Source organism: Eschrichtius robustus, chromosome 12 (assembly GCF_028021215.1).
Source record: "Eschrichtius robustus isolate mEscRob2 chromosome 12, mEscRob2.pri, whole genome shotgun sequence".
NCBI lineage: Eukaryota > Metazoa > Chordata > Mammalia > Artiodactyla > Eschrichtiidae > Eschrichtius > Eschrichtius robustus.
This window is the reverse complement of record NC_090835.1, coordinates 48,857,370-48,884,306: the sequence shown is the minus strand read 5'-3', so window position 1 is coordinate 48,884,306 and position 26,937 is coordinate 48,857,370. Positions and strand designations below refer to the sequence as shown.

Sequence of the window (26,937 nt, the reverse complement as noted above, 5' to 3'; positions counted from 1 at the left end):
CTGTTGTCCAAAAGAAGAAGCAAATGCATTCATTACCTAGAAGATACTTGCACTGTGGTGACAACGACGGTGGTGATGAGCCAGGAGTGAAGGAGCCCCACCACAGCACTCGGGTCACCCACAGGCCAGAGGGAGCGAGAGAGATGGCCCATGGTGTGCCGGTTGTGACGACGATGGGCAGAAAGGTATAGGCTTTGCAGTCTGACAACCTGAGTACAAATTCCGCTTCTACCACTTGGTACATGACTGTGCACTCTTGGGCCAAGTCTAGGTGCCTCGCTTCTAGGCCACCAAAATGAGGATGGTGATACCTACGTGAGGAGGAGATTGTGTCAGGCCGAGCATGTGAGGCACTCGCCCAGTACAGGAGGCGTTCCTTCCATCAGCGGGAGCTGTGGCTTCCTCCCGAAACCACTCTTTTTTTTTTTAATGCTGTTAAAAAAAACCCCACATAGCATGAAATCTACCCCTTAATGAATTTTTAAGGGTACAGTACAGTATTGTTAACTGTATGATCATTGCTGTACATCAGATCTCTAGAACTTTCTCGTCTTACATGGTGTCCTCAAGGTACATCCATGTGTAGCACATGACAGTATTTCCTTCTTCTTTAATGGAATAGTATTCCATTACACACACACACACACACACACACACACACACACACCCTATAGTTTCTTTATCCATTTATCCATTAATGGACATTTGAGTTGCTTCTACCTCTAGTCTATTGTGAATAGTGCTGCAGTGAACATGGGAGTGCAAATATCTCTTTGAGATCCTGTTTTCAATTCATTTGGATGAATACCCAGAAGTGGGATTGCTGTATCATATGCTAGTGATATTTTTAATATTAAGTATATGGGATTTTTAATTTTCTGAGGAACCTCCATATTGTTTTCCACAGCAACTACCCCATTTTACATTCCCATCAACAGTGCACAAGTGTTCTAATTTCTCCATATCCTCTCCAACACTCGTTATTTTGTTTTTGTTTTTTGGGTTTTTTTGGAGCATTTTTTAAAATTTTATTTATTTATTTTGGGCTGCATTGGGTCTTTGTTGCTGCGCTCGGGCTTTCTCTAGTTGCAGCGAGCGGGGCTACTCTTTGTTGCAGCGCGTGGGCTTTTCATTGCCGTGGCTTCTCTTGTTGTGGAGCATGGGCTCTAGGCGCTCGGGCTTCAGTAGTGGTGGTGCGTGGGCTCAGGAGTTGTGACTCACGGGCTTAGTTGCTCCACGGCATGTGGGATCTTCCAGGACAAGGGCTCAAACCCGTGTCCCCTGTGTTGGCAGGTGGATTCTTAACCACTGAGCCACCAGGGAAGCCCTGTTTTGTTTTGTTTCGTTTTGTTTTGATGATAGTCATCCTTACAGGTATGAGGTGATACCTCATCGTAGTTTTAATTTGCATTTCCCTGATGATTAGTGTTATTGAACATCTGTTCATATACTTGTTAGCCATTGTGTGTCTTCTTTAAGAGAAACGTCAATTCAAGTCCATTGGCAATTTAAAAAATCTGATTACTTGGGGTTTTTTGCTGTTGAGTTGAAGGAGTCCCTTAACATATTTTGGATATTAACCTCTTACCAAATATATGGTTTGCAGATATTTTCTCCCCTTCTGTAGGTTGCCTTTTCACTCTGTTGATTGTTTCCTTTGCTGTGCAGAAGCTTTTTAGTTTAATGTTGTCTGTTTTTGCTTTCGTTGCCTGTGCTTTGGGTATCATATCCAAAAAATCATTGCCAAGAGCAATGTTATAAAGCTTTCCCCTGTGTTTTATTCTAGGAGTTTTATAATTTTAGGTCTTAACATTTAAGTCTTTAATCCATTTTGAGTTGATTTTTGTCTATGGTGTAATATAACGGTCCAATTGTATTGTTTTGCATGTGAATATCTAGTTTTAAGAAACACCATTTGTTGAAGAGACTATACTTGCCCCATTGTGTAGTCTTGGCTCCCATTTTGAAGATCATTTGACTATGTATGCTTGGGTTTATTTCTGGGCTGTCTATTTTTTTCAGTTGGTCTATATATCTGTCTTTATGCCAGTACCATACTTTTGTAGATCTCTAATATGTTCTGAAGTCAGGAAATATGAGGCCTCCAGCTTTGTTCTTCTTTCTCAAGGTTGTTTTAGCTATTTGGGGTCCTCTGTGATTCCATATGAATTCTACGATTGTTTATTCTATTTCTGCCAAAAAAAAAAAAAAAGCCTCTGGGATTTTGATAGGGATTATATTGACTCTGTAGATTGCTTTGGGTGGTGTGGACATTTTAACAATATTGTCTTCTAATCCATGAATACAGGCTGTCTTACCATTTTTTTCTGTCTTCTTTAATTAATTTCACCAATGTTTTGTAGTTTTCAGTGTAGAAGTTTTTATCTCCTTAGTTAAGTTTATTCCTAAGTATTTTATTCTTTTTGATGCTATTGTAAATCCAATGGTTTTCTTTATTTCCATTTTGGATTGTTCATTATAAGTGTATAGAAATGCAACTGATTTTTATACATTGATTTTGTGTCCAACAATTTTGCTGAATTCGTTTATTAGCTCTAATAGTTTTTTGGTGGAATCTTTAGGGTTTTCTACATATAAAATCATGTCATCTGTGAACTGAGATAATTGTGCTTCTTCTTTCTGATTTGGATGCCTTTTATCTCTTTTGCTTGCCTGATTGCTGTAGCTAGGACTTCCAGTACTATGTTGAATAGAAGTGGTAAGAGTAGGCATCCTTGCCTTGTTCCTGATCTTAGAGGAAGAGCTTTCTCTTTTTTACTTTTAGTAGGATGTTAACTGTGGGCTTTTCTTATATAGCCTTTATTATGTTGATGATTTTTTCTTTTAATCCTAGTTTTAAAATTATTTTTATTATGAGGCAGTGTTGAATTTTGTCAAATGCTTTTTCTGCTTCTGTTGATGATCATGTGATCTTTATCTTTCACTCTGTTAATGTGGTGTATCACATTGATTGATTTTTGTGTGTTGAACCATCCTTGCATCCCAGGGATAAATCCCACTTGGTCATGGCATGTGATCCTTTCAGTGTGCTATTAACTTTGGTTTGCTAGTATTTTGTTGAGAATTTTTACATCTGCATTCATCAGGGCCATTGGCCTGAGGTTTTCTTTTCTTGTGATGTATTTGCCTGGCTTTGGTATCAGGATAATGCTGGCCTCATAAAATGAGTTTGAAGTATTTCCTTCTCTTTAATTTTTCGAAAAAGTTTGAGAAGGAATGGAATTAATCCTTCTTTAAATGTCTGGTAGAATTCTCCAGTGAAGCCATCTGGCCCTGGGATTTTCTTTCTTGGGAAATTTTTGATAACTGATTCAGTCTCCATATTCATTATTGGACTGTTCATATTTCCTATTTCTTCATGACTCAGTCTTGGTAGGTTGTATGTTTCTAGGAATTTATCTGTTTCTTCTAGGTTATCCAACTTGTTGGCCTATAATTGTTCACAGTTTTCTCATAATCCTTTTTATTTCTGTGACATCAGTTGTAATGTCTCCTGTTTCATTACTGATTTTACTTATTTGAGTCTTCTCTCTTTTTTTGTTAGTCCAGCTAAATATTTGTCAATTTTGTTGGTCTTTTCAAAAAACCAACTCAGTTTCATTGCTTTTTAAAATTGTTTTTCTATTCTCTATTTTGTTTATTTCTACTCTAATCTTTATCATCTTCTTTCTTCTGCTAACTCTGGGCTTACACTTCTAATTCCTTGAAGTGTAAGGTTAGATTGTTTACTTGAGACCTTTCTTCTTTTTTAATGTAGGCATTTACTACTATAAAATTCCCTCTTCATACTCCTTTTGCTACATCCCATAAGTTTTGGTATGTTGTTTTCGTTTTTATTTGTCTCAAGATATTTTCTAATCCCTTTTGATTTCTTCTTTGACCCATTGGTCGTTCAAGAGTGTGTTGTTTAATTTCCACATATTTGTGAATTTTCCAGTTTTTCTTCTACTGTTGATTTCTAGTTTAATTCCATTGTGGTCAGAAAAGATACTTGGTATGATTTTAGTCTTCTTAAATTTGTTAACACTTGTTTTGTGACCTAATATGTGATCTATCCTGGAGGATGTTCCATGTGCACTTGAGAAGAATGTATGTTGTGCTTTTGTTGGGTGGAATGTTCTGTATATGTTTGTTAGGTCCATTTGCAATATAGTGTTGTTCAAGTCCTTTGTTTCTTTGTCTTTTCTCTAGATGTTCTATCCATTACTGAAAGTGGGTTATTGAAACTGCTACTTTCATTGTGTTGCTGTTTGTTTCTCCCTTAAGTTCTGTCCATGTTTACTTCATGTATTTGCATGCTCTGATGTTGGTGCATGTATGTTTATAATTGTTATGTCCTCCTGGTGAATTGACCCTTTTACCATTAGATAATGTTCTTCTTTGTCTCGTGATAGTTTATTTTTTTAAAAGATTTTTTGATGTGGACCATTTTTTAAAGTTGTTATTGAATTTGTTACAATATTTCTTCTGTTTTATGTTTTTGGTTTATTGGCCCCAAGGCATGTGGGATCTTAGCTCCCTGACCAGTGATCGAACCCTCACCCCCTGCACTGGAAGGCAATGTCTTAACCACTGGACCTCCAGGGAAGTCCCATCTTGTGACAGTTTTTGACTTAAAGTCTATTTTGTCTTTATAAGTGTAGCTACTGTCCTTTCTTTTGGTTACCATTTGCAATGAATATCTTTTTCTATCCTTTCACTTTCAGCTTATGTGTGTTCTCAAATCTAAAGTGAGTCCCTTGTAGATAGCATATAGTTGGATCTTATTTTTTTTTATCCATTCAGCCACTCTGTGTTTTTTTATTGGGGAGTTTAATCTATTTACATTTATAGGAATTACTGATAGGGAAGATCTTACCATTACATTTTTTAAAATAAATTTATTTATTTTATTTTTGGCTGTGTTGGGTCTTCATTGCTGCGCATGGGCTTTCTCTAGTTGCAGTGAGCAGGGGCTAGGCTACTCTTTGTTGTGGTGCATGGGCTTCTCATTGTGGTGGCTTCTCTTGTTGTGGAGCACAGGCTCTAGGTGCACAGGCTTCAGTAGTTGTGGCTTGTGGGTTCTAGAGCTCAGGCTCAGTAGTTGTGGTGCACGGGCTTAGTTGCTGTACGGCACATGGGATCTTCCCGGACCAGGGCTCGAACCCATGTCCTCTGCATTGGCAGGCAGATTCTTAACCACTGCGCCACCAGGGAAGCCCCCTTACCATTACATTTTTTTAATTGTTTTCTGTCAGTCTTGTAATTTTTTTGACCCTCTTTTTCTTTCTAGCTCTCTTCTTTGTTTTTTGTTTTGGGGTTTTTTTTTTTTTGTAGTGACATGCTTTTATTCCTTTCTCATTTTCTTTTGTCTCTCTTCCATATGTATTTTCTTTGTTGTTACCATGGGACTTACATTAAACATCTTATAGTTACAATAATCTATTTTGAGCTGATAACCAAGGCCACTTTTAATCTTGGCACAGTTTTTAGGAATAAGGTACAACAAATGGATTTTTTAACTTTTTCACTTTAACCTTCCTTTAATTACTTTAATGGAGTTAACTAGAATTAGTGCATGTATATTTTATGAGCCTAATGCAACTAAATCCCAGTGGTATTTTTTTAAAACTTGATAAAGTGATTCTGACATTCATCTGGAAGCATAAAGGGTTAGACTATCCAAGAAGTTTTTGAAAAAAAATAATAAAGGAGGACTGGTACTATTAAATATAAAACATTAAATCTACAGTAGCAAAGCTATGTGTTACTGGCACAAGAAAAGGAGTGGGCTGAGATGGGATGGGATGGGATGGGATAGGGTAGAACAGAATGCCCAAATCATTGTATAGGATGAATTGTTCAATAAATATTATTAGTATATTTGACTAATCTTTTGGGGGGGAAAGGTAGATTCATATATCCTACTGTGTACCAGAATAAACAGGTAAAACCGATAAAGCAGATAAAATGTTTACTTTAAACTAAAAAAGAACTAGAAGAAAATATAAGTGAATAGTATATTGTATTAGGTTGGGAAGGAATCATTTGAAAAATGGTTAGATTTGACTTCCTAAAAACTAAAACTTCTGCACATACATAACTACTATTTTTAAAAAGTAGAAGGCTGAAAACAAACTGATGCAATTTCCAATGTACAGAACAGTCCAAGAATTATGTCTCTAATATGTGACAAAGGAACACTTATAAGTCAAAGAAAAAATATAGAAAAATAGGCAAAAATATATAAGCACAGTTTTCAAAAGAAGAAATAGAAATGACCAAAAAGTATATGAGAGGGACTTCCGTGGAGGCGCAGTGGTTAAGAATCTGCCTGCCAATGTAGGGGACATGGGTTCGAGCCCTGGTCCGGGAAGATCCCACATGCCATGGAGCAACTAAGCCCGTGCACCACAACTACTGAGCCTGCACTCTAAAGCCCGTAAGCCACAGCTACTGAGCCCGCATGCCACAACTACTGAATCCCACGCGCCTAGAGCCTGTGCTCCGCAACAAGAGAAGCCACTGCAGTGAGAAGCCCATGCACTGTAATGAAGAGTAGCCCCTGCTCACCACAACTAGAGAAAGCCCACGTGCAACAACGAAGACCCAACGCAGGCAAAAATAAATAAATAAATTTATTTTAAAAAAAGTATATGAGAGATTGTAGAACTTGGATGGCAATCCAGAAATGCAAATTAAAGCAACAGCAAGTTACCATTTTCACCTTTCAGCTTGGCAAAGGCCATTTAAAGTCTCAGAGTTTGTACAGCCTAAGTGGAACACCCCATGAGGGGGTGTGCATACACACTGCCTCTCTAAGTGGCAGATTGTCCATAGATATCAAGAGGCTTGATGTTTTTTTCAAAGACTTTGGCCTTTGAAAAGCAATTACACTTCTAGGTATTTCTTCTAAGGGATAAATCAGACGTGCACATAAAATTATGTATGCTGTGCTCACTGCCATATTATTTTTGATGATTTAATTTTTTACTTATAATGTATGATATACAGTATGCAATTATTATTTTAATACATGATACACAATCCAAAGGATACTAAAGAGAATAGAGTGAAAAGTAATTCTCCCTCCCTTCTGGTGTGTCCTCCATTCCTCTCCCATGGGGCAACAGTTACTTATAGAGATACTTTTTGCACATATAAGAATATGCACACGCTTGTGCTTTCTATTTTGTTAATTTATTTGATTTTGTATTTGAAGGTTGATGGTAGTGCACTAAATGTTCCAATGTCCTTGCTTTTCTCATTTAATGTATCTCAGAATGTGATCCATTATCAGTAGGCAATATAATGCAGAGGTTAAGAGCCCAGACTACTTGGATTTGAATAAAGTCTACTACTTACTAGTTGTGTCATCTTGGGCAGGTTTCTTAACTTCTCTGGACCTTAGTTTCCTCATGTATAAAATGAGTATAATAGTAGTCCTAACCTCATAAGATTACTGAAAGGATTAAATGAGCCAATGTATGTAAAGTGCATAGAATAGTGCCTGGTGCATCTTAGGTAAGATAAGTGTTGGCTGTTACCAGTGCACATGGAGCTGCAGCCTTCTTTTTCACAGCTGTATAATATTCCACACCAGGGATAGATAGCTAGATAGATAGAGATATATAGAGATATAATATTTTGTCCCACATTGATGAACAACTAGTTTGTGCTGAGGTCAGCATTGCTGTTGCAAACAAATTGCAGTATTATGACACAATTTGAAGGAAACAACATAAATGTCCAAAGTTAGTTTAATTATGACACAGTACACATGCATACAGTGGAATCCAATACAACCAATCAAAATAAGGTTGTAGAAGGATATCTGATGAAATGTGAAAATGTTCACATATTAAGTAGAAACAAACATTTTAAATATTTACTCAGTTTTTTCCACCATAAACATGATGTAGATTGTAGAAATTGAGAAGCGTTAAAAAAAAGTATAAAGAAAAATAATAATTAACCTAGTCCTACGATCCAGAGATTGCTGTGTTTACTTAACATACTGGTGAATTTCACATAATCTCTCTTTCAGAAAACTTGCATTAATTACTTTCTAGGAAGTAGGAGTTGCCATCTTTGCTAAACATGGCAGGGAGCTGTGAGTTGGGTTCCCCAGATGAGGGCTGACCATGTGTGGGTGGCACAGATTAAAGCTGTTTGGAAGAGGGAGGCTCACTGTGGGCAAGAGGGCGTCCCAGGAAAGACATGCTGCTCGGCTGAACGTGCTCTTAAAGAATTGCAGGAGCTGTTTCTTCTTATCAAATCAGTCATTTTCATTGTTCTGTGTTTCCTTTCACACATTCATTCGTTCAATAAACATGTGTTATGTCAGGCCTATTTTGTACTATTGTGTTTCTAGATCTTAAGGACTGAGACATGAACAAGATACGTTTCAAGCCTGGAGCCTACCTTCCCCAGCTTGTCCAGAAGCACATGACAAAGTTACAGACATCAGGCAGCACAGTGTCTGAGGTGCCCCGCCTGACCACAACTGCTTCCCCACATGTCTTCATAATGGTCATTTCTTGTGGCTGCACAGTATTCGCTCCAGTTGCTGTGCACTGATTTAACTAAGCACCCCGCTCTGTTGGACGGTCAGATTACTGGCATAAATACTCCGTGGTCTTTGACACATCACTCACCTACTTGTCATATGGATTGTTCCAGTTTACAGAGTTACCAGCAATGTGTGAGTGAATGGGCCCAGGCCGTCAAAGCCTTACCACGATTGGCTATATGTTTTTATTTTTATCATTTCTGCTCATTTCTTAGGTCCAAAACTGGACCTCGTTGTTTAAACATTCATTTATTTGATTACTGTTAAATTTTAACCTTTGCTTCCTCTAAATAAGTGCGTCATCTGTTTAAATCCTTTGTTCCGTTACTTATTTTGGCTCTCAGTGTGAAAAACAGATTCTATATAGTGATGGTTAAGAGCTCAGATTCTAGACCCACACAGACCTGGTTTATCTCCAGCCCTGCTACTTCGGAGCTGTGTGACGTGGGGCACAGGGGTTTGGGGAAGTGCTGAGGCCAGGAAAGGCATTCCCAGCCGAGGGGCTCTCCTGGGAAGCTGAGTCACAGAGTTTGGTGGCCTGGGTACATTCGGGGGACGGCACAACAGCCACTGTGTCTGGCTTCATCTAATAGGGTTGCCGGGAGTATCACTGGTTCATTTTGGAGTTTTCAAAAGTGTGGTATTTGGAGTGAAGGCAGGTGGCATAAGGCTTCATATTCAGAGTTTCTCCCTGGAAACAAAACCCAAACCCATCAAGTGCTGGGGAGAGGCAGGGAAGGGTGGTAGGAAGGCCGGGAGCCCTGCAGCCAGGCTGCTCTGGCTTTGACCCCCAGCACCCTCACGGCACAGTTATATGTACTCCTGGTCTTGTCTTCTCATCGGAAAATGGGGTGATCATATGGGCACTGCACATCGTGAAGGCCACAAGTGATTTATGTCAGGGGCCTCACACAAACAAGGCACTCAACTAACGTGGGCTGTTACGAACCAACTGTGAACGGGGAAGTGCATCCTTCCATCTCAGAGGATGAGATTAGGATTTCTCCTGCCTGGTTTTTAGCCATCGGCCCTTTCGGGCCCTCCCCTTGATTTCTCACTGCTGGAGGAACCACTGCCAGTTACAGGCTGCAGTGGGGAAAAGAGCTTCCAAAGGTACATTTCTTTCACAGAGTGGCGGGTGGAATTCCCTGAGCAAATCGATCACTTGGGAATAAAGTAGGGACTGATGGGACATCTTGAAAAGTGACTAAGTCCTTTTCCTAGGAGAAAAGGATGTTTGGAATCTCAGCAGCTACATCTGCTTTTGAACTCTGTGCGGTCTGTGCCCTGGCCTCTCCCCACCCCCAAACCCCCCCCCCCTTTTTTTCAAACAGGGGAAAGTTGTGTTTGTTGACAACTCTTTCAGGGTGGGAAAGGAATGTAATGTATGCATAGACTGCCCAGAATTTCCTGTTAGACACCCATTCCAAACCTCGGCCCTGGGATGCATTCCAGAGATTGCAGCCCAGTTCTGGAAGAGAAGAAATGGTGCATTCATTTAAAAGCTGACCCTCAGAGGAACTCCCCCTCCTCCCTTAAAAAAAGGTGTTTAGCATTTTCTGTGGTAAAGTGGTTGTGAATTCAGCTGTACAGTCTCTTCAGGGTTGTAATGTGCTCTGACATCCCCATGTATGGAGAAATAGCCTTACTTTGGGAAACTCTGGTGTCCAGTTTTGCAGCTGTAACAGCATTGGTGTCCACATATTTTTAATGTTCTGCTGCAAATACGTGGATGACACAAATCTGCTACGCAATACCTTTCTCACTTCTGCTCGTAACATGAAAGAAGCTGGTTCTGATGGCAGGTTTTGGTGCTATGACACATTAGCAGTAGACTTCGTGTGTTAAGTCAGTTTTCTCCTAGAAATTCTGTTACTCCGGGTCTTTGGTAGTCTGGACCCTGAGTCGGCATGTAGGCTGGCTTGGCATTGTGGAAATGAAAGGTAAACCTTGTTCTCTATAGCTGCCAAGATGCAGTTTCTTCACTTGGGGAGAAACTTGAATGATTGGGGGTGGAGTCATAGTTGGTAGCAAACATTGCCACCTATGTTTCAGCTACTTTCATCTTGACCCTGAAGCACTCCTTGGATCTATAGAGATGGGGGAGGGGGTCTCCGGGAGTTCGAGGTCAGATCAGAGATAAGGACGGATGGGTGGGTGGGGTGCTCACGGAGGAGAGTGTGTAAACCCCTGAATCAGTGTAGACCCCAGAGGTTGTGATCCTGCAGCCAGGGATCCAGGACGGTTCCTAAGCCTCTCCACATCTGGAATCGAAACCAAGTCAGAATTGTCAAAGGGCAGTGGTTATGTGACATGGGCAGCTATCATGCTAACCAGGAAACGCTGGCTTTGGGGTCAACATGTCCATTTCTGGGTACAGAAGGGAACCAGTCAGGTCAGGAAGTAAGTATAAGAGGATGATCAGAAATGCCCCTCTCGGCCTGTCACACCAGCCCATTGTGGGTTCCGTTGTGCCTTCCGTCTGTTGGCATACACACAGTCCTCTTGTCCCAGTGGAGGGCCAAACCCCACCGTCAGCCTTGGTGGACTTTCTCCAAGACTTTCCATGTTTTTAACTACAACACTTTATTTCTAACCATATTTCATGTAAGATTTCCTCAAAAAGACCTGAATCCTAGGGTTTAAGTTTCACATGTGGAGCTGCTTCTTACTTGTTTGTTTACTTTTTCTAACATTATTATCATTATACAAAGAAACCTTCACTAGATAGGAGGTAGAGTTTGAAAGAGCTACTTCATGTTCTAAGTTTAGAATTCACATAACCAGAACCAAAATGGGTCTGCCTACATGTTTTCTCCTAAAGCCAGGCTGTTTTTGTGAGGACTGTTGTCTGGATACAATCACTAACTTCTGTTCACAGTGAGACACTGCACTGGGCCTAAACCAATCATCAGTTTTTGTTGCTATATCTTAAGCTGCTGATAGATTTTCTCTCTTACACAAACATACAGGGTTTTGCTGCATCCACACAACAACCCTGTGGGGGGTAGGTGTTATGATTTCCATGTTACCTGTGTGGCTTAGGTAGATGAATTCACACTGGCGAACAGAAGGCAGGGCTGAGACTTGAACCCAAATGTAATTCTAAAGCCCATTTTCTTTCCATGTAACTTGTATTTAAAGTCAGTTTTCAGGGCTTCCCTGGTGGCGCAGTGGTTAAGAATCCGCCTGCCAATGCAGGGGACACGGGTTCGAGCCCTGGTCCAGGAAGATCCCACATGCCACGGAGCAACTAAGCCACAACTACTAGCCCGTGTGCCACAACTAGTGGCTACTAGTAGTAGCCACAACTACTGAGCCCGCGTGCCACAACTACTGAAGCCCATACGCCTAGAGCCCGTGCTCTGCAACAAGAGAAGCCACTGCAATGAGAAGCCTGTGCACCGCAACAAAGAGTAGCCCCCGCTCACCTCAACTAGAGAAAAGCCCGTGTGCAGCAACAAAGACCCAGTGCAGCCAAAAATAAAATAAATAAATTTTAAAAATAAATAAATAAAGTCAGTTTTCAAATAAGAAATTCCATTCTAGGCATGTTACATAAAAGAGGCCACATCTGTGATTTTTAAACATCCTGGAAATCTGTGATGTATATAGATAGCCTACATTAGTCATAATCTAAAATTTAAACTCAGTAGTTCCAGTTACAGAAGTCAAACCATGACGTGTGTGGTACAGATCCGATCACGTCATTCCCCGGGTCCATAGAATCAAATCCAGACTCATCACCATGGTTTACAAGGCCCTTGCTGTCATCATCCCCATCTCATAACACCTGGCCTCTTTGATTTCTCAAATATTTCATGCTCCCTCTCACTTCAGGGCCTTTTACACATTGCTGTTTCCCTACTTCCCTGCCCCCTCCAACAATTTTATAAAACTGTCAGCCCAGTTGTCAGACTACTTTCTTCTAAGAAGTCACTCCTACCCACCCCCTGCCAAATCTGGACTTTGTGCCCTTCTCTGGGCCCCAGCAGTGCCCTGTGCTACCCCATCATAGCAAGACTCATACTGTATTAGAATTGCTTATTCTCGTGACTCTCCTCCTAGGCGTGCGTGTCGTGAGGTAGGGACGGTGCCTGTGTGATTTATCAGCGTCTCTGCACTGCCTTGCCTAGGAGCTCACATTTTCAGGGATAATCCTTTCCATTGCAGATAGCATAAACCCAATTTGTATTGGCTTCAAAGAAAAAGAGATTCACATAACCGAAAATGCCAGAAAGGTCTGGTTTACTGAAATCAAGTCAGAGATCTGCCCCTCTGCACATCTCCGTTTTGGCTCATGTGATCAGTCAGGTAGGTGCTTCTCGCTTGGTGGCCAGGATGGCCGCTGGTGGCTCCAGGCTTACATCCTGCCAGCTTAGCAAGCCAGCAAAAAGAGAACATTTCCTCCAATAGCCGTAGCATGAATCCTGGGGCCGACTTTCCTCGGCCCAGCTTGGGTCATGCGCCCATCCCTAAGCCAATCACGTGGCTCTTATTGGCCAGGCTTTGGTAATGGACTGAGAGTTGGTGAGGTGAGAGTGGTGGAACTTTTACCAGAGGAAGGGTAATGGATCTTGGCAGGCAAAAATGTCACACGTCTACTACACTCCCCGTCGGCAGCTGGTGCTTTGAAGATACTGGTTCTTGCTACTGGACCAGCAGTCTGCCAAGAGAGACCAGGGAGGTATTGGGGAGGCTTCCTGTCTCACCTTTAGGACTGAAGACTCAAGGAAGGCAACCATCTCTGCACTCATGTTAGCCGCCCCATTCATAGGCCCTCTCTAAGCCCCTCATCTGCTGTGCTGGAGGATGGGAGGTCCCCAGCCCTTGAAGGAGAAAGAGGGGGGGCAGTGTATGAGTGGGAAGCAGGGTGTTCATCTGCTGGCTGCAGTGACACCAAGTACAGGGACAAAGAGAGAGGCATTAGCTCCCAGGGTGTATCGAGGAAAACGGGGCCACGTGCCTGTTTGTCCTCAACGTCACACACTCCCCGCATGGTTAGAGGGCTCCAGGCACATGGGTGAGGCCCATGCCCAGCGTCTCCAGCTCTTCACAACCCTTCCCAGGATTTCTGCTCCACGCAGGCCTGCTCAGAAAAATGTGGGACGTCTTAAGATCACCCCATCTGCCCCTGCCGGGGATCTCCCCATCCTACCCCGTAGGATGCCATTTTCATGGGCCAGCCATCTGTGTGGAGAGAAGGGCAGCTGCTGGGGCCAGCCACAGGCATGTCTTCATTAGCAGGACTGAGGAAGAAGAAGAGGAGCTCCTTCTGATGGGCCTGCACTCCCAGAGCCTGGGGGAAATGGCAGCATACAGTGGCCCAGTAGGGGAGCCTGCAGGAGAGATGTGATGGGTCTGTTGGTCTCCTTGCCTGGTCCTCACGCAGTCCTCCTCCCCCGGGAGGGTGCTCTCTTTTGATGCACAGCATGGGGCAAGGAGCCCCTGGATCAGATGCAGACAGGGCAGGGGCAGAGCTCAGCAGAGGAGGGTTGAGCAAGTGGGCAGGAGAGAGTGGATGCTTCCTCCCCTCATCTTGAAAGCAGTGTTCTTTTTCTAAGGGGAAGCAGGTAAACGGTCCCCAACAGCATTCATCTGGATGCTTCACCCCTCCCTCCATTTCCTTTCCTCATCTCTGCCTCTCCAGTTTTTAGAGCAGTTGAGTAGAATCACTTCTGAGATTTTTCTAGTTTTGCTTTCTAAATTACAGTTTAAGTAACCAAGGTCTGTTATAGTAAGTTATGCCTCCTGGTTGTCAGATGCCAGGGAACAAATGTGGACCCACAGGATCCAGCCTTTGATCCGGGACTTACCAGCAGAACCCCTACTCCTTTACAAAGCAGAAGCTCTTAAGAAACTAATGATAATAATAAGAGCTGACATTTATGAAGTGCTTACCCTGTGCTGGGTACTGTTCTGTGTACTTTATATGAACTCATTTAATTCTCACAACAAGCCTATTGTTTCCACTTTACAGATAAGGAAACTGAAGCACAAAGAAGTCATATAACTTAGGTCCCGTACATTTGCTGGTCGAGCCAACACCTAGAAGGCTGACTTCAGAGGCCACACTCACAACCACCAGTCTCCTCACTTGTTGGGCTACACCGCGGTGGGTCATGTCAATAATTAATTATGGGACACAGAATCAGCAGCAGCGAAACAAGTTCTACTGCTATTGTAGTTGTCCGGGGACAGAATGATGAGGGCCTCAGCTGGGATATGAAAGGGACAGGGCATTGTTGAGGACAGATTTAAGAGCCACTAAGGATATCAAAACCAACAACTTAATGAGAGGGAGAAGGGTAGATGTTTAGACTAGGAGATTGATGCCCCAGGTGAAGAGGGGACCTGCTGGGTGAAGCGCTCCTAGGAGGCATCCAGAGGAGATGCCCATCCGGTGGGCAGGTGGGTAAACTGGCCTGGAAGTCGGGAGAGAGGAATGGGCTGAAGATGTAGCCCAGACAGACAAGTGTTTATTTGGGAGTTCAGTGGCCAAGGCACAAATCCCTTCCACTGGAACAGGCTTCCTCCAGGAGGTGGGCTTTGAACCAGCCCCTGAAGAACAGGAATGTTCTCAGAAGTGGGGTATGAGGAGAGGAGGAGTGGGGGGTAGGATGTCAGCGTGATGAGGAGCCTACCGTGAGGAGGAAACCGGACATGAGGTGCACAGGTGTGGGCATGGATAGCAACAGGAAGGTGATCAGGGAAAGCAACAGAAGACTTCGGAATAGTTTTTGATGATGTTTTCCTCCTAAATCTGATAAAACATGGAAATCTTTATGAAATGTTCGAGACTGATGTTCAAAGTTCCTACTCTCTCCTTTACTCCTCCAAAGTATTCTTAAAACCAGTGTAACTGGAAGATGTATATATTAAACTGATTTTCATACCCGACTGTTACAGTTCTGATAAAGACCTTCTTCTGGCTCCCTGGGCCACCAGGGGGCCTCTCGTGTCAGCAGTAGGGACATTCAAAGGGGCGAGTGAGGCCAGGTGGTGAGAGGCCGAGTCTTGATTAAGCACAGAGAAGGAGCAGGACCACCTGTGTGTCCAGGGAGGGTGAGAGGCTGGGTGGGCTGCCAGACGGGAAAGCCAGTGGGAGCACTCTGCTGGGGCAGATCATGGACTTGGTGCCCTCTTTTCACGTGGGCCCCTCTGGTTTGGGTTGGTGGGCATGTTCCATCCCGGCAATGTCACGGTCCGGGGCTGAGCCTGGGCCACCACAGCAGTGACATTTACCTCCTGCAAGGCTTATGACGCTGCTCTTGCCTGATTTTCCCCTTCGCAGGCATGGAGTGGAAAGCGGAGGAGTAGGTGTAAGGGTTTAGGTTTGGGGGTAGGATATGGTTTCTCCTGAGCTTTACAGAGTTGCTGAAAGAAAGCTTAACGAGACTATTTTCTTTCCCCCTTGTTAGAGTAAAATGTAGTGACCATAAAACATTGGGAAAATATAGAAGGAAGAGGTGTAAATACCCAGAGTCTGACAATTACTGTTAACATTGCGATATATTTTTGCCAATCTTTTCTCTACTACAATTTCTTTTCATTTGTTTTTGCACAGTTATGATCAAGTCAGATATACAATTATTTATCTTGCTTTTTTGATCTAATGTTATAAACATTTGTCCGTTAAAACATAGATGTTGATTTCGTGTATCAACTGAAACCCTTTTACCAGAAGTTTATGAGTAAATCAAGGGCCTTCTAGATTGTAGCTGGTGGAGAGGCCGCAGCTGGGGTGGAAGGCAGCAGGGTCATGAGACCCATACAGCCCACCTTGACCTCTGAGGAACAGTGAGTGCCGTGGGCAGGGTGGGCTTATGCTGGTCCTGAGGGAGTCCAGCCATTTCCCCAGCTAGCCTGCTTTTGAGAGCACCAGCCCAACCCAAGGGTGATTAGAAGATTCGAAAGCCCCCAGCTGCCCGGAGGTTCCTACAGGCCCTAGTAGTGACCTTATTTGGCAGGAAGATGCCTGGACCCTCCCACAGCCATGAACTGCTTCACCTCTTCCTACACAGATGGGGGAATGGAGTGAGCTGCCATTGTTAGGGGCGATGGCCTCCCAAGTGACCCGAGCAAATAGTGACCCTGCAGCCCTCTTTGCGGCTGCCACATGGCAAGTAATCACATGGTGGAATTACAAGTAGCTCCCTGGCTCCATGGTCAGGATTTTTTTTAGCACATAAGTTAGCTTGTTAATTTGTTAGTTAGTTATGGGGAAGATTTATGTGACCCAAGGATGAAAACAAGATCCGGGAAAGTGCATTTTGCAGAGCTGTTTACTGCCCCGCCTGGGTGTTGACGGCTCAGTGTCACCAAGACATGAACAAAAAGCTTGTTTGCTTGCAGAGAAATGTGCTCTCAGCCGGGGAAGAGACAATTTTTCTTCCTCTGACTAAATTATCTGAGTGAGGCATAAAAAACTAAAATACCCAAAGTAACAACAAAACAGCTGAACCAATCATTTATATTAAATATGAGTTTATGGCAGTGCTTTTCTCCCCGTTTGACATGTTCCCTCCTTCTTAATCTGACCTGAGTTGTTTCAGAATTGTCTTCAGCGTGGTGCATGGGGAAAGCATGCGCTCTGGAAACTCTGGGTTTGAATCTGGGCACGTGCAATTACTAGCTGTATATTCTCAGCAGTTAGATGGAAGCAATCACACCTATCTCCTTGGGTAGCTGTGAGGATGACATGAGATGAGGATTGTAAAGTACTAGAACCCAGAGGGCTGGCCCCAGGAAACAGTGGTCACTATCGCTGCCACCACTGCTGTGTGGGAGGCCTCTGTGCCTGGTGGTCCCCATGGTCTGGTCTGGCCGGGCGAGTGGGGCCTGAAATGAGAAGACGGGTGCCCTGTGGCATGAACCTAAGGATTCATAAGGAAGAAGAAACAGCCAGCTTTTCCAGAGATTTATGGTTCTAAAGATCATCTTTAATTAATGAAGTTTGTTTTTTTTTCGCCTGTGCTAGGCAGCTTGCGGCATCTTGGTTCCCTGACCAGGGATCGAACACTGGCCCCGGCAGTGAAAGCGTGCCAAGTCTTAACCACTGGACCGCCAGGGAATTCCCAATGATTATCTTAAATTCACACTTCCTGGGCCATTTGCCTAAACCCAGGCTAAAGACCATCCAGGCCTGTGGAGCTGCTGGCAAAACAGCCTTTCAGTCCTTTTTCAGAATTTCTGAATGCATTTGGTTTTGCTGCTGGCAGAAGGGTACCTGCAGACTTTCAGCAAAGGTTTTGTGATCTCTTGAGAGGGCAGGTGCTATACAAATCCCTCAAGTGTACAAAGAGGAATCGTGCCAGAATTGCTTTGTGGGAGAGATGGGCTCCAACAGTTATCATGCGAACTTAATAATTTCCTGCAGTGGTGATCTTCCCATCAACCCCAAGCATGGTCCCTGTGCCCGTAGCCTGTACCCAGACGTGGTATGTGGTGGGACTGCTGCTGACCCGCCCAGACGTGGTATGTGGTGGGACTGCATTCCCAGGGCTAAATGCTCCTGCACCTCCAAGCTGTCAACCTCCTCCCCTGAGGTGTGTTTCTCATCGGTACTAACTTTGGTCTTTTATTTCTGACTTGTGGCGACTTGTCTTGAGCCCTGGATAACAGAAAGGATCCATCCCTCCCTCCGGAGCCTCAATCCAGGACAGGCCAGGGAATGAGTCGGTGGCACAGTATTGCCCTGGGTCTCGTGAAGATAGGCTTTGCCCTGGCCAGCCCTGATGTTCTGTCCCACCTCTCCTGCTGTTTCTGTTTTAAGTGTGGTGGGAGCCCCCACCCCTGAGCTCTGTGGGTCCAGGCTCCCATCAACTTCTTGACAAATGGCAGAGTTTAAGAAGAGGGCTGCTTTGTGCCTTCACACATCTTATTTCTTAACCCATGAAGTTAGTTGTTTCCATGGTGAGCAGGGAGTGTCCAAGAACCCAGTTTCAATGTGACTCTTCCTTGGTACCCTTCACAGAGAAATGCTTCTCAGCGAGGGACAAGTCTGATTTGTGCCTGCAAGGATCTATGTTTTGAAGTAGCACTTGTGCAGGGTTGGAAGACTTTATCTGCTGGTCTCAGGAAGGCAGATGGCCCCGGGGATGGGTCAGCTAATGAGCAAGCAGCCCCCACTGGGCCGAGATCAGGGGAATTCTGTCCAGCCAGCAGGACTGGACTCCATCGACTGTCTGGCCCTCTAGGAGTCACGTCACAGTCTTTTAGGGGCACTTCCTGGCTCCCCTCGTCTTCTGGTCCTGAGTTGGTCTCCACATGTCAGGGCTCTGGGACGGCTGCACGTTCGAGTTTTCCCATGGTATTACAGTTGGCCACGCTGTGCTCTGTTTCTCTTCCAGCATCCCAGTGCAACGTCAGCCTGAAGAAGCAGAGGAGCCGCAGCATCCTCAGCTCCTTCTTCTGCTGCTTCCGTGATTACAATGTGGAGGCTCCGCCAGGCAGCAGCCCCAGTGTTCTTCCGCCGCTGGTGGAGGAGAACGGCGGGCTTCAGAAGGTCAGTGCCGACGCGGAACTTGCGCCGCCGCGCGTCTGTCCCGTCCTTGACGAGCATCCTTAGTCAGAATCCGTGACAGTATGTGCGCAGCCATTTACTTAAAGATTTGAAATTACCAAAAAAGTCATCTTTTTTGTTACAGGATATGTCAGTCATTCCCATTTAGCAACTGAAGAACATATTTGATACGAGTTATAAGAGTCACTTCACATTTTTGTAACATTCTGTCGTGGGAAGTTGTATGAAAGAGAGAGTTAAAGAACCAGGAGCAGACAAAGAAATGGAAAGACCAGAGGAGACACAGAGACTTGGGAAAAAGCCAATAATAAATATAAGTGAATTTAACTACCTTGTTTAATAATAAACGTATTTGTTATATATTCTTTCATATGTGTCAAATAAAAAATTTTAAGTCAGATCATCACAATAGGTTAAAAAAGAACAAATTCCACCCACATGCTGTCTAACAGACCTCATATTCAAAACAAAATGACTCAGAACAGTTAAAAGTAGGAGAATGAGCAAAAAGACATCACACAAGTATAAACAAGAAGAAAGCAGGGATTATAATAGTAATCTCAGTCGGAAGAGAATTTCAGGTAAAAATCACTGAAAGAGACAAAGGAGATTATTCATTATGAAAGACACAAGAGTCGTAAAACTTTATATCCCAAATAACGTGAGCAGAAGACATGAACTGACGTTTCATAAAATAAGAAACACAATTGGTCAGTGAACATGAAAAAAATGTTCAATATTGTTAGTAATCAAAGAAGTGCAAACTAAAACAATGAGATATCCTTTTCCATCTATCAAATTATCAAAAGATATTTTTAAAAGTAATATTTGGGTTTGGCATGGGGGTAGTGAGAGAGAGAGTAGAGGATGTAAATTGGTTATTGGTAGGAGTGTGAATTGCTTACACCTTTCCGGAGAGAAATTTGGCAGTGTGATCCCAAAACCTTAAAAATACACCTATCTGTCCACCCAAGCAGTTCCTCCTTATTGACATGAGTATGGATGTGCAAAGATTTAACCATAAGATACTATCCAGCATAGATTATAATATTGCAGAATTATAAGCAAGCTGATCATCAACAATAAACAATAAAAGACCTATACAGTAACCATACAATCAAATAGTATGCAGGTATTAAAAATGATGTCTCATAAATATTACTGATATAGGAAAATGTTCACAATATATCACTTAGGGGAAAAAAGGTTAAAATATAGTAGGCAAGTATATTTATAAGTAGGTATATGGTCATAAGCACACATACACACACACACACACACACACACAGGCGTTTACAAGACCAGAATGACGTATGCCAAAATATGAAGAGATTATTTCAGACTGGTGGAATCTGTGTAAGATTTTCTCTTCTCCTCTGTGCCTTATTTCTTTTTCTTTTTGCTTTTCCCAATTTTCACAGAAAAGCTTAATTAGAAAATAGATTAGCTTAGAAAATAGATTATTTTAAAAGTGCATACGAACGTAAGGAAGAGGATTCTGGGAAGACTACAGCTTGAGCATGTGGCTCTGACCATTTAAATTCCCTCTCTGGATAAACCCAGGTGAGCCTGCTGGTGGAGCCTGGGAAGTACAGCAAGGCCTCCACTTTTCCTGACATCTCCAGGGGAAGGAGAGGGCACAGAATTCATTCTCTCTGATACTCAGTAAGAAGCAGGGAACCACATCAGAGGAAAATGCTTGCCTCTCTTGCAGTCCTAGGATGAAGACTTGAAATGTGAAGTCCTGTGAGGTCAACAAGCCAGCGGGAACCTGTGGATCCCCTTGGAAGGGGCCTGCATTGCCCACTTAATATGTGTGGTCCCTGGAGGGGCTGCACTGATGAGCTGAATTGCTTTCAGTCTAGTGCCCTGGAGGAGCCCAGTAGTACAGGGACTTTCTTCACCTCTTTGTGCTTTGTCAACTTGGGCTCTGCTGGACCATGAAAACAGCCCTGCCTCGCAGTGCTGGGCCTTGCAGTGTTCCCTCATTTACCACTGCCGAGAAGATTACACGTTGAAAATCTAGAGTGTGAGACTCCCACTGAGGTAAAACTAATGGAAAAGGTAGAAGAAAATGATAGTTCAAGAAATGAATTTTTTTTTTTGACCCTGCCTCACGGCATTTGGGATCTTAGTTCCCCGACCAGAGATCGAACCCGTGCTCCTGCATTGGAAGCAAGGAGTCTTAACCACTGGACCACCAGGGAAGTCCTGAAATGAATTTTGAGTATACAAATAACTTTTAGAACTTAAAAAAAAAACCCTTGATTTCTAAATACAAAAATTCAGTAAATGAACTGAGAAAAAGAGTGGGAATGATCACTGCTGAGAACTGCATTAATGTTCTGGAGGAGCAAGTGGAAAAAATATCTTACAATTCAGACCAGAAGCACAGAGTCAGTAATTGTGAGAGGTGGGAAGAAACATCTAGGAGACCTAACATGCAAATAATAGGAATTCCAGAAAGAGAAAAAGTAATAGAAGAAAATTTTCTTGAGCTGAAAAAAAACCTTGAATTTGCAGATTGAGAGGATTTACCAAATCTGCAGCAGGATTAGTGGCAGCAAGAAAAGGAGCACATGTATGCCTAGATATATGCCATTGAAATTCTGAAATTTAAGTATAAAGAAAATCTTACAAGCTACAGGAACAAGGTATTTTCAAAGAAAAGAGAATTATACTACCACCAGACTTCTCATCAGCAACACTGCAAGCCAGAAGACTATGAAAAAATGTTTGCTACTGAGAGAAGAGTTACAAACCAAAAATTCTACATGTAACCAAGATATCGTTTATCTACTAAGGCAAAAGAAGTACATTTTCAGACATAGAATGCTTCAGAAAGGGGACAAAAAAACAATCTGGGTGAGATTGATATTCAGTTATGATATAATTGTAGAAAATGTAGGAATAAATACAATTGTTAGGAACAGAACTGTGACAAGTAGCACAATTAGAAAATAGATCCTCAGAATTCACAGAGAGTGAAAGGGGAAATAAACAGAATTGTGAACAAGCCATCAAAATTAAGGAAAGGGGGAACTTCCCTGGCGGTCCAATGGTTAAGACTCCTCACTTCCAATGCAGGGGGCACAGGTTCAATCCCTGGTCAGGGAACTAGGATCCTGCATGCCGTGTGGTGCAGCCAAAAAGAAAAAAAAATTAAGGAAAGGGGAAAATAAGTAACAATAAATAGGAACCTAACATAAAGAGTAGGCATAAAACCAAGTTTAATGAACCAAATTCTCCTAACAAAAGGCCAAGACTCTATCAGATTGGCATGACAAATTCAGCAGGATGCTGTCTCCAAGAATACACCTGTATCAGATAGGAATGATTTTGGCAGCAAGTAAAAGAAAACTGACAAATAATAACTTAGCCAAATAGGAGATTATTTTTCTCACATATAAAGCCTGATGCTGGCAGTTGCTGGATATAGTTTAGATGCATGGTGATACCATCAGTGTCCCAAACTCTTTCTGTTCTTCTATCTTTTGATCTTTCTGCTCCACCATTCTTGGAGTGTTTGCCTTCATCCTCATGCTTTTTGTTTACTATCATCTCAAAGTCACAGGCTTTGGGTATCATATCCACATTTAAGAGAATACAAGAGGGAGGAGAAGCACTAGCCATGTCTGTCCGTTTTATGGAAATGCTTTCACAGAAAGTCCCAGGAGACTTCTGCTTATGTCTTATTGGCCAGAACTTTGTCACCTGGCTGCCCTCCAGCAGCAAGAGAGGCCTGAAAGGGGGAGGATATATACCTGCAGATTCCTGCTCTCAACAAAATCAGACCTCTTTTCACAGAGGAGAAAAGAGGAATCACTACTGAGTAGATTTAGGGTCAGTGTGAGTTCAGTTATGCTGCAGTAACAACTCCAAATCCTCAGAGGCTTAACATAATGAAAGTTAATTTTTCATTCATGCTACATGTTTATCATGGGTTGGCTGGGCCATCTGTTCTGTGGCAATGTCCTATAGAAATATAGTGTGAGCCACATGTGTAATTTAACTTTTTCTAGCAGCCTCATTTTTTAAAATATTTTTTAAAACTTGAGATTGATTTTTTTAATTTTATTTTTTATTTTTTTGGCCATACCGTACGGCTTGTGAGATCCCAGTTCCCCAACCAGGGATCGAACCCAGGCCCTCGGCAGTGAAAGCACAGAGTCCTAACCACTGGACTGCCAGGGAATTCCCGAAATTGATTTTAATAATAGATTTTTATTTAACCCAATATGTCCAAAATGTTATTTCAACGTGTAATCAATAGAAAAAATTACCAATGAGATAAAATTTACATTCTTTTATCTTACTAATTCTTCAAAATCTGATGCGTATTTTATACTTACAGCACATCTTAAATGTGGACTAGCCACATTTCATGTGCTCAACAGCTACATGTGACTAATAGCTACTGTTATTCTATTAGATAACTCTATCTTATCCTCATTCATGGACCAGACTAAGGAGGGCCCATCTCTTTGCTTCCATGACTGTCAGGTCCGCAGAAAGGGAATGTGGTAAATCACACTGGCTCTTAAAATTTTCACTCAGAGGTAACAAGGCTTATTTCAACCTACATTCTATTGGCCAAAGCAATTCACATGATTACACCTAACTTCAAGGAGTGTGGAAGTGTAATCCTACCATGTGCCCAGAAAGAAAACTGGAATTATTTGGTAAACAGTGCTAATGACTGTTACAGTATGCAGCTAATAGCTTTTGACCCAGCATCTAACATACACTGATACCAAAAAAAGGTAGAAAATAAAGAGATGGGCAAAATGTACAAAGCAGATCAAATAAATAGAAAGCAAAAGGGGCGGTATTAGTATCAGACAAAACAGAATTCAAGGCCAAAAACATTAAACCAGAGAAAGAGAGACATTTTATGATAAAAGAACTAATACATGCAGTGTACAGTAGCCATAAACCTTTACATACCAATCAACAGTACAGCCAAATACATAGAAGGATATCATTTAAACATGATATAAAGCTGTCTTCTAAAGATAAACAGCAAACAACATAGGAAAATCATTGGAAATTCTGGCTAATGTAATAAGATAAGAAAATGAAACAATTGATATAAATATGGAAAAGATAGAAAACCAGTTTTATTTGCAGATGGCATGATTATTTACAGTGAAATCCCAAAATACTACCAAAAAATGAGAATCACTAAAAGGTTTTGATGTGGTGGCTCTTATTTCCTGAGAAGTGTGTTGTGTTTCTGAATAAGAAGACTTAAAATTTATACAGAAGAAAAAAAATGTCTAAGAACAGCTGAGAGGGCTTCCCTGGTGGCGCAGTGGTTAAGAATCCACCTGCCAATGCAGGGGACACGGGTTCAAGCCCTGGTCCAGGAAGATCCCACATGCCTCAGAACAACTGAGCCCGTGTGCCACAACTACTGAGCCTGCGCTCTAGAGCCCATGAGCCACAGCTACTGAGCCCGCGCACCTAGAGCCCGTGCTCTGCAACAAGAGGAGTCACCGCAATGTGAAGCCCGCGCACCGCAATGAAGAGTAACGCCTACTCGCCGCAACTAGAGAAAGCCCATGCCCAGCCATGAAGACTCAAGGCAGCCAAAAATAAATAAATAAAATAAATAAATTTTTAAAAAAAGAACAGCTGAGAAATTTTTGGAAAAATATTAATATAATGAAAGATACCTAGACTTAAGAGATATTAAGCCATATAGTACATTGGTGTAGAAAAACATAAGTGGAATTTGTATGATGAGATTTCACTGTAAACCCTATCACAGCCCGAATTCTGATATCTCCCCTCAAACTCTCAATTTCTGCAATTTGAAAATCATTGCTGAGGAGAGTCCCCATTAGTGAAGGGAACATAGTTTGTACCCTAGGCCTGTAAAGGATTAAAAAAGTGAAGAATCACTGCTGTCATAGTAAAAGTTATTTTTATCTAGTACCTGCCTAGATGAATGACTTGAGAAGATGATGGTGCAGCCCTGGAAGGTTTCCTGGAGCCCTTAGCCATATCTACCAGAGAATAAGGTCCTTTAAAGGGAGCTCCTCTGGCGGAGCTGGGCTTACCTGGACCTAGTGTTCACTCATGGAAACGTCCTTTGGTTAACACTTGTCAGAGTGGCTTTTTAAAGAATTAAGTTAACTCTGAGTAGTGCATCGTTTGCATAATCTGCAACCCTTCAGTATGTGAGACCAGACCTTGTAGAAAGAGCCTGTGTCAAAGTGGGGCGACTCTGCCCTTTGCACTCACCTGGTCAGGACACCTGGAACGTAAAGCCCAGGCTCAGTAGATGTGGAAGCCAATTCCAGGCATGTCTCTACTGCTGCCTCCTGGGCTCTCCCAACCTCTTAGAGCTCAGCCTGCCAGGGAGGAGGGAAGGCTGTGGACAGAATGCAACAGATGGTTCCATCCACCCTGCATATTCACTGTCCTGGAGAAAAGCTTCAGAGCAGTGGCCTGGGGTGGCTACCACTGTGACCGTCACAGTTACAGCCTGGACTGGAGACAAGTTGCCCAAAATAAAAGTGTCTGCAGCCCCTGGCTGGAGGCTAGCAGGAGTCAGCACTCAGAAGGCCCCAATGGCAGAGGCCATGGAGGACTTCTAAGTGCAAGGACAGAGTGAAAGCCATTGCTGGACGCTCACTCATACATGCGTATCCCATGTACACACACGTAAACCTCTAGGGTAATTTTCAAGTCCACATACTTGTCCAGGGTGGCACCTTTGGTTGTGGTCTGTGTTTTGTCAAGCCCTTCCCAAATAACCGTTTGGTGGTATTATCTCTCACCTCACTGATGTGCTCACCTGGTCTGAAGGTACACCTGTGTGTTAGGGCTGTTTGCCATCTCCCACTAGCTCATTGGTTCTCAAATGGAGATGACTTTGCCCCCTAGCGAACATTTGGCTGTGTCTGGAGCCTTTTGTTTTTTTAACATTTTTATTAGAGTATACTTGCTTTACAATGGTGTGTTAGTTTCTGCTTTATAACAAAGTGAATCAGTTATACATATACATATATCCCCATATCTCTTCCCTCTTGCGTTTCCCTCCCTCCCACCCTCCCTATCCCACCCTCCTAACTGGTCACAAAGCACCAAGCTGATCTCCCTGTGCTATGCGACTGCTTCCCACTAGCTATCTGTTTTACATTTGGTAGTGTATATATGTCCGTGCCACTCTCTCACTTTGTCCCAGCTTACCCTTCCCCCTCCCCGTGTCCTCAAGTCCATTCTCTAGTAGGTCTGCGTCTTTATTCCCGTCTTGCCCCTAGGTTCTTCATGACCATTTTTTTTTTTTTAGATTCCATGTATATGTGTTAGCATACGGTATTTGTTTTTCTCTTTCTGACTTACTTCACTCTGTATGACAGTCTCTAGGTCCATCCACCTCACTACAAATAACTCAATTTCGTTTCTTTTTATGGCTGAGTAATATTCCATTGTATACATGTGCCACATCTTCTTTATCCATTCATCTGTCGATGGACACTTAGGTTGCTTCCATGTCCTGGCTATTGTAAATAGAGCTGCAATGAACGTTGGGGTGCATGTGTATTTTTGAATTATGGTTTTCTCAGGGTATATGCCCAGTAGTGGGACTGCTGGGTCGTATGGTAGTTCTAGCCATTTTATTGATGCTACTGGGGTTTCTCCTGGCATCTGGTGGGTGGAGGCCAGGGTTGCTGCTGAGGACACTACAGGGCACGAGACCCACAGCAAAGAGTCATCAGACTCCGAGCATCAGTAGTGCGGGGTCGAGAGCCCTGCTCCACAGGGACCCAGTGGGCTTGTGAGCTTCTGGTTAAAATCTCCCCCACCAAGCTCCAGATGTTGGGAACAA

At 42.9% G+C, this 26,937-nt stretch overlaps 1 protein-coding gene across 1 annotated transcript in view; it reads left to right on the top strand.

Annotated features, from left to right (window-relative positions):
* Positions 1-26,937, top strand: part of CTDSPL (CTD small phosphatase like) — a 126,132-nt gene that overhangs the window by 72,987 nt on the left and 26,208 nt on the right. Inside the window, 1 exon segment of the mRNA XM_068558928.1 lies at positions 18,925-19,079. Within this exon segment, the coding sequence (XP_068415029.1) occupies positions 18,925-19,079 (155 nt within the window).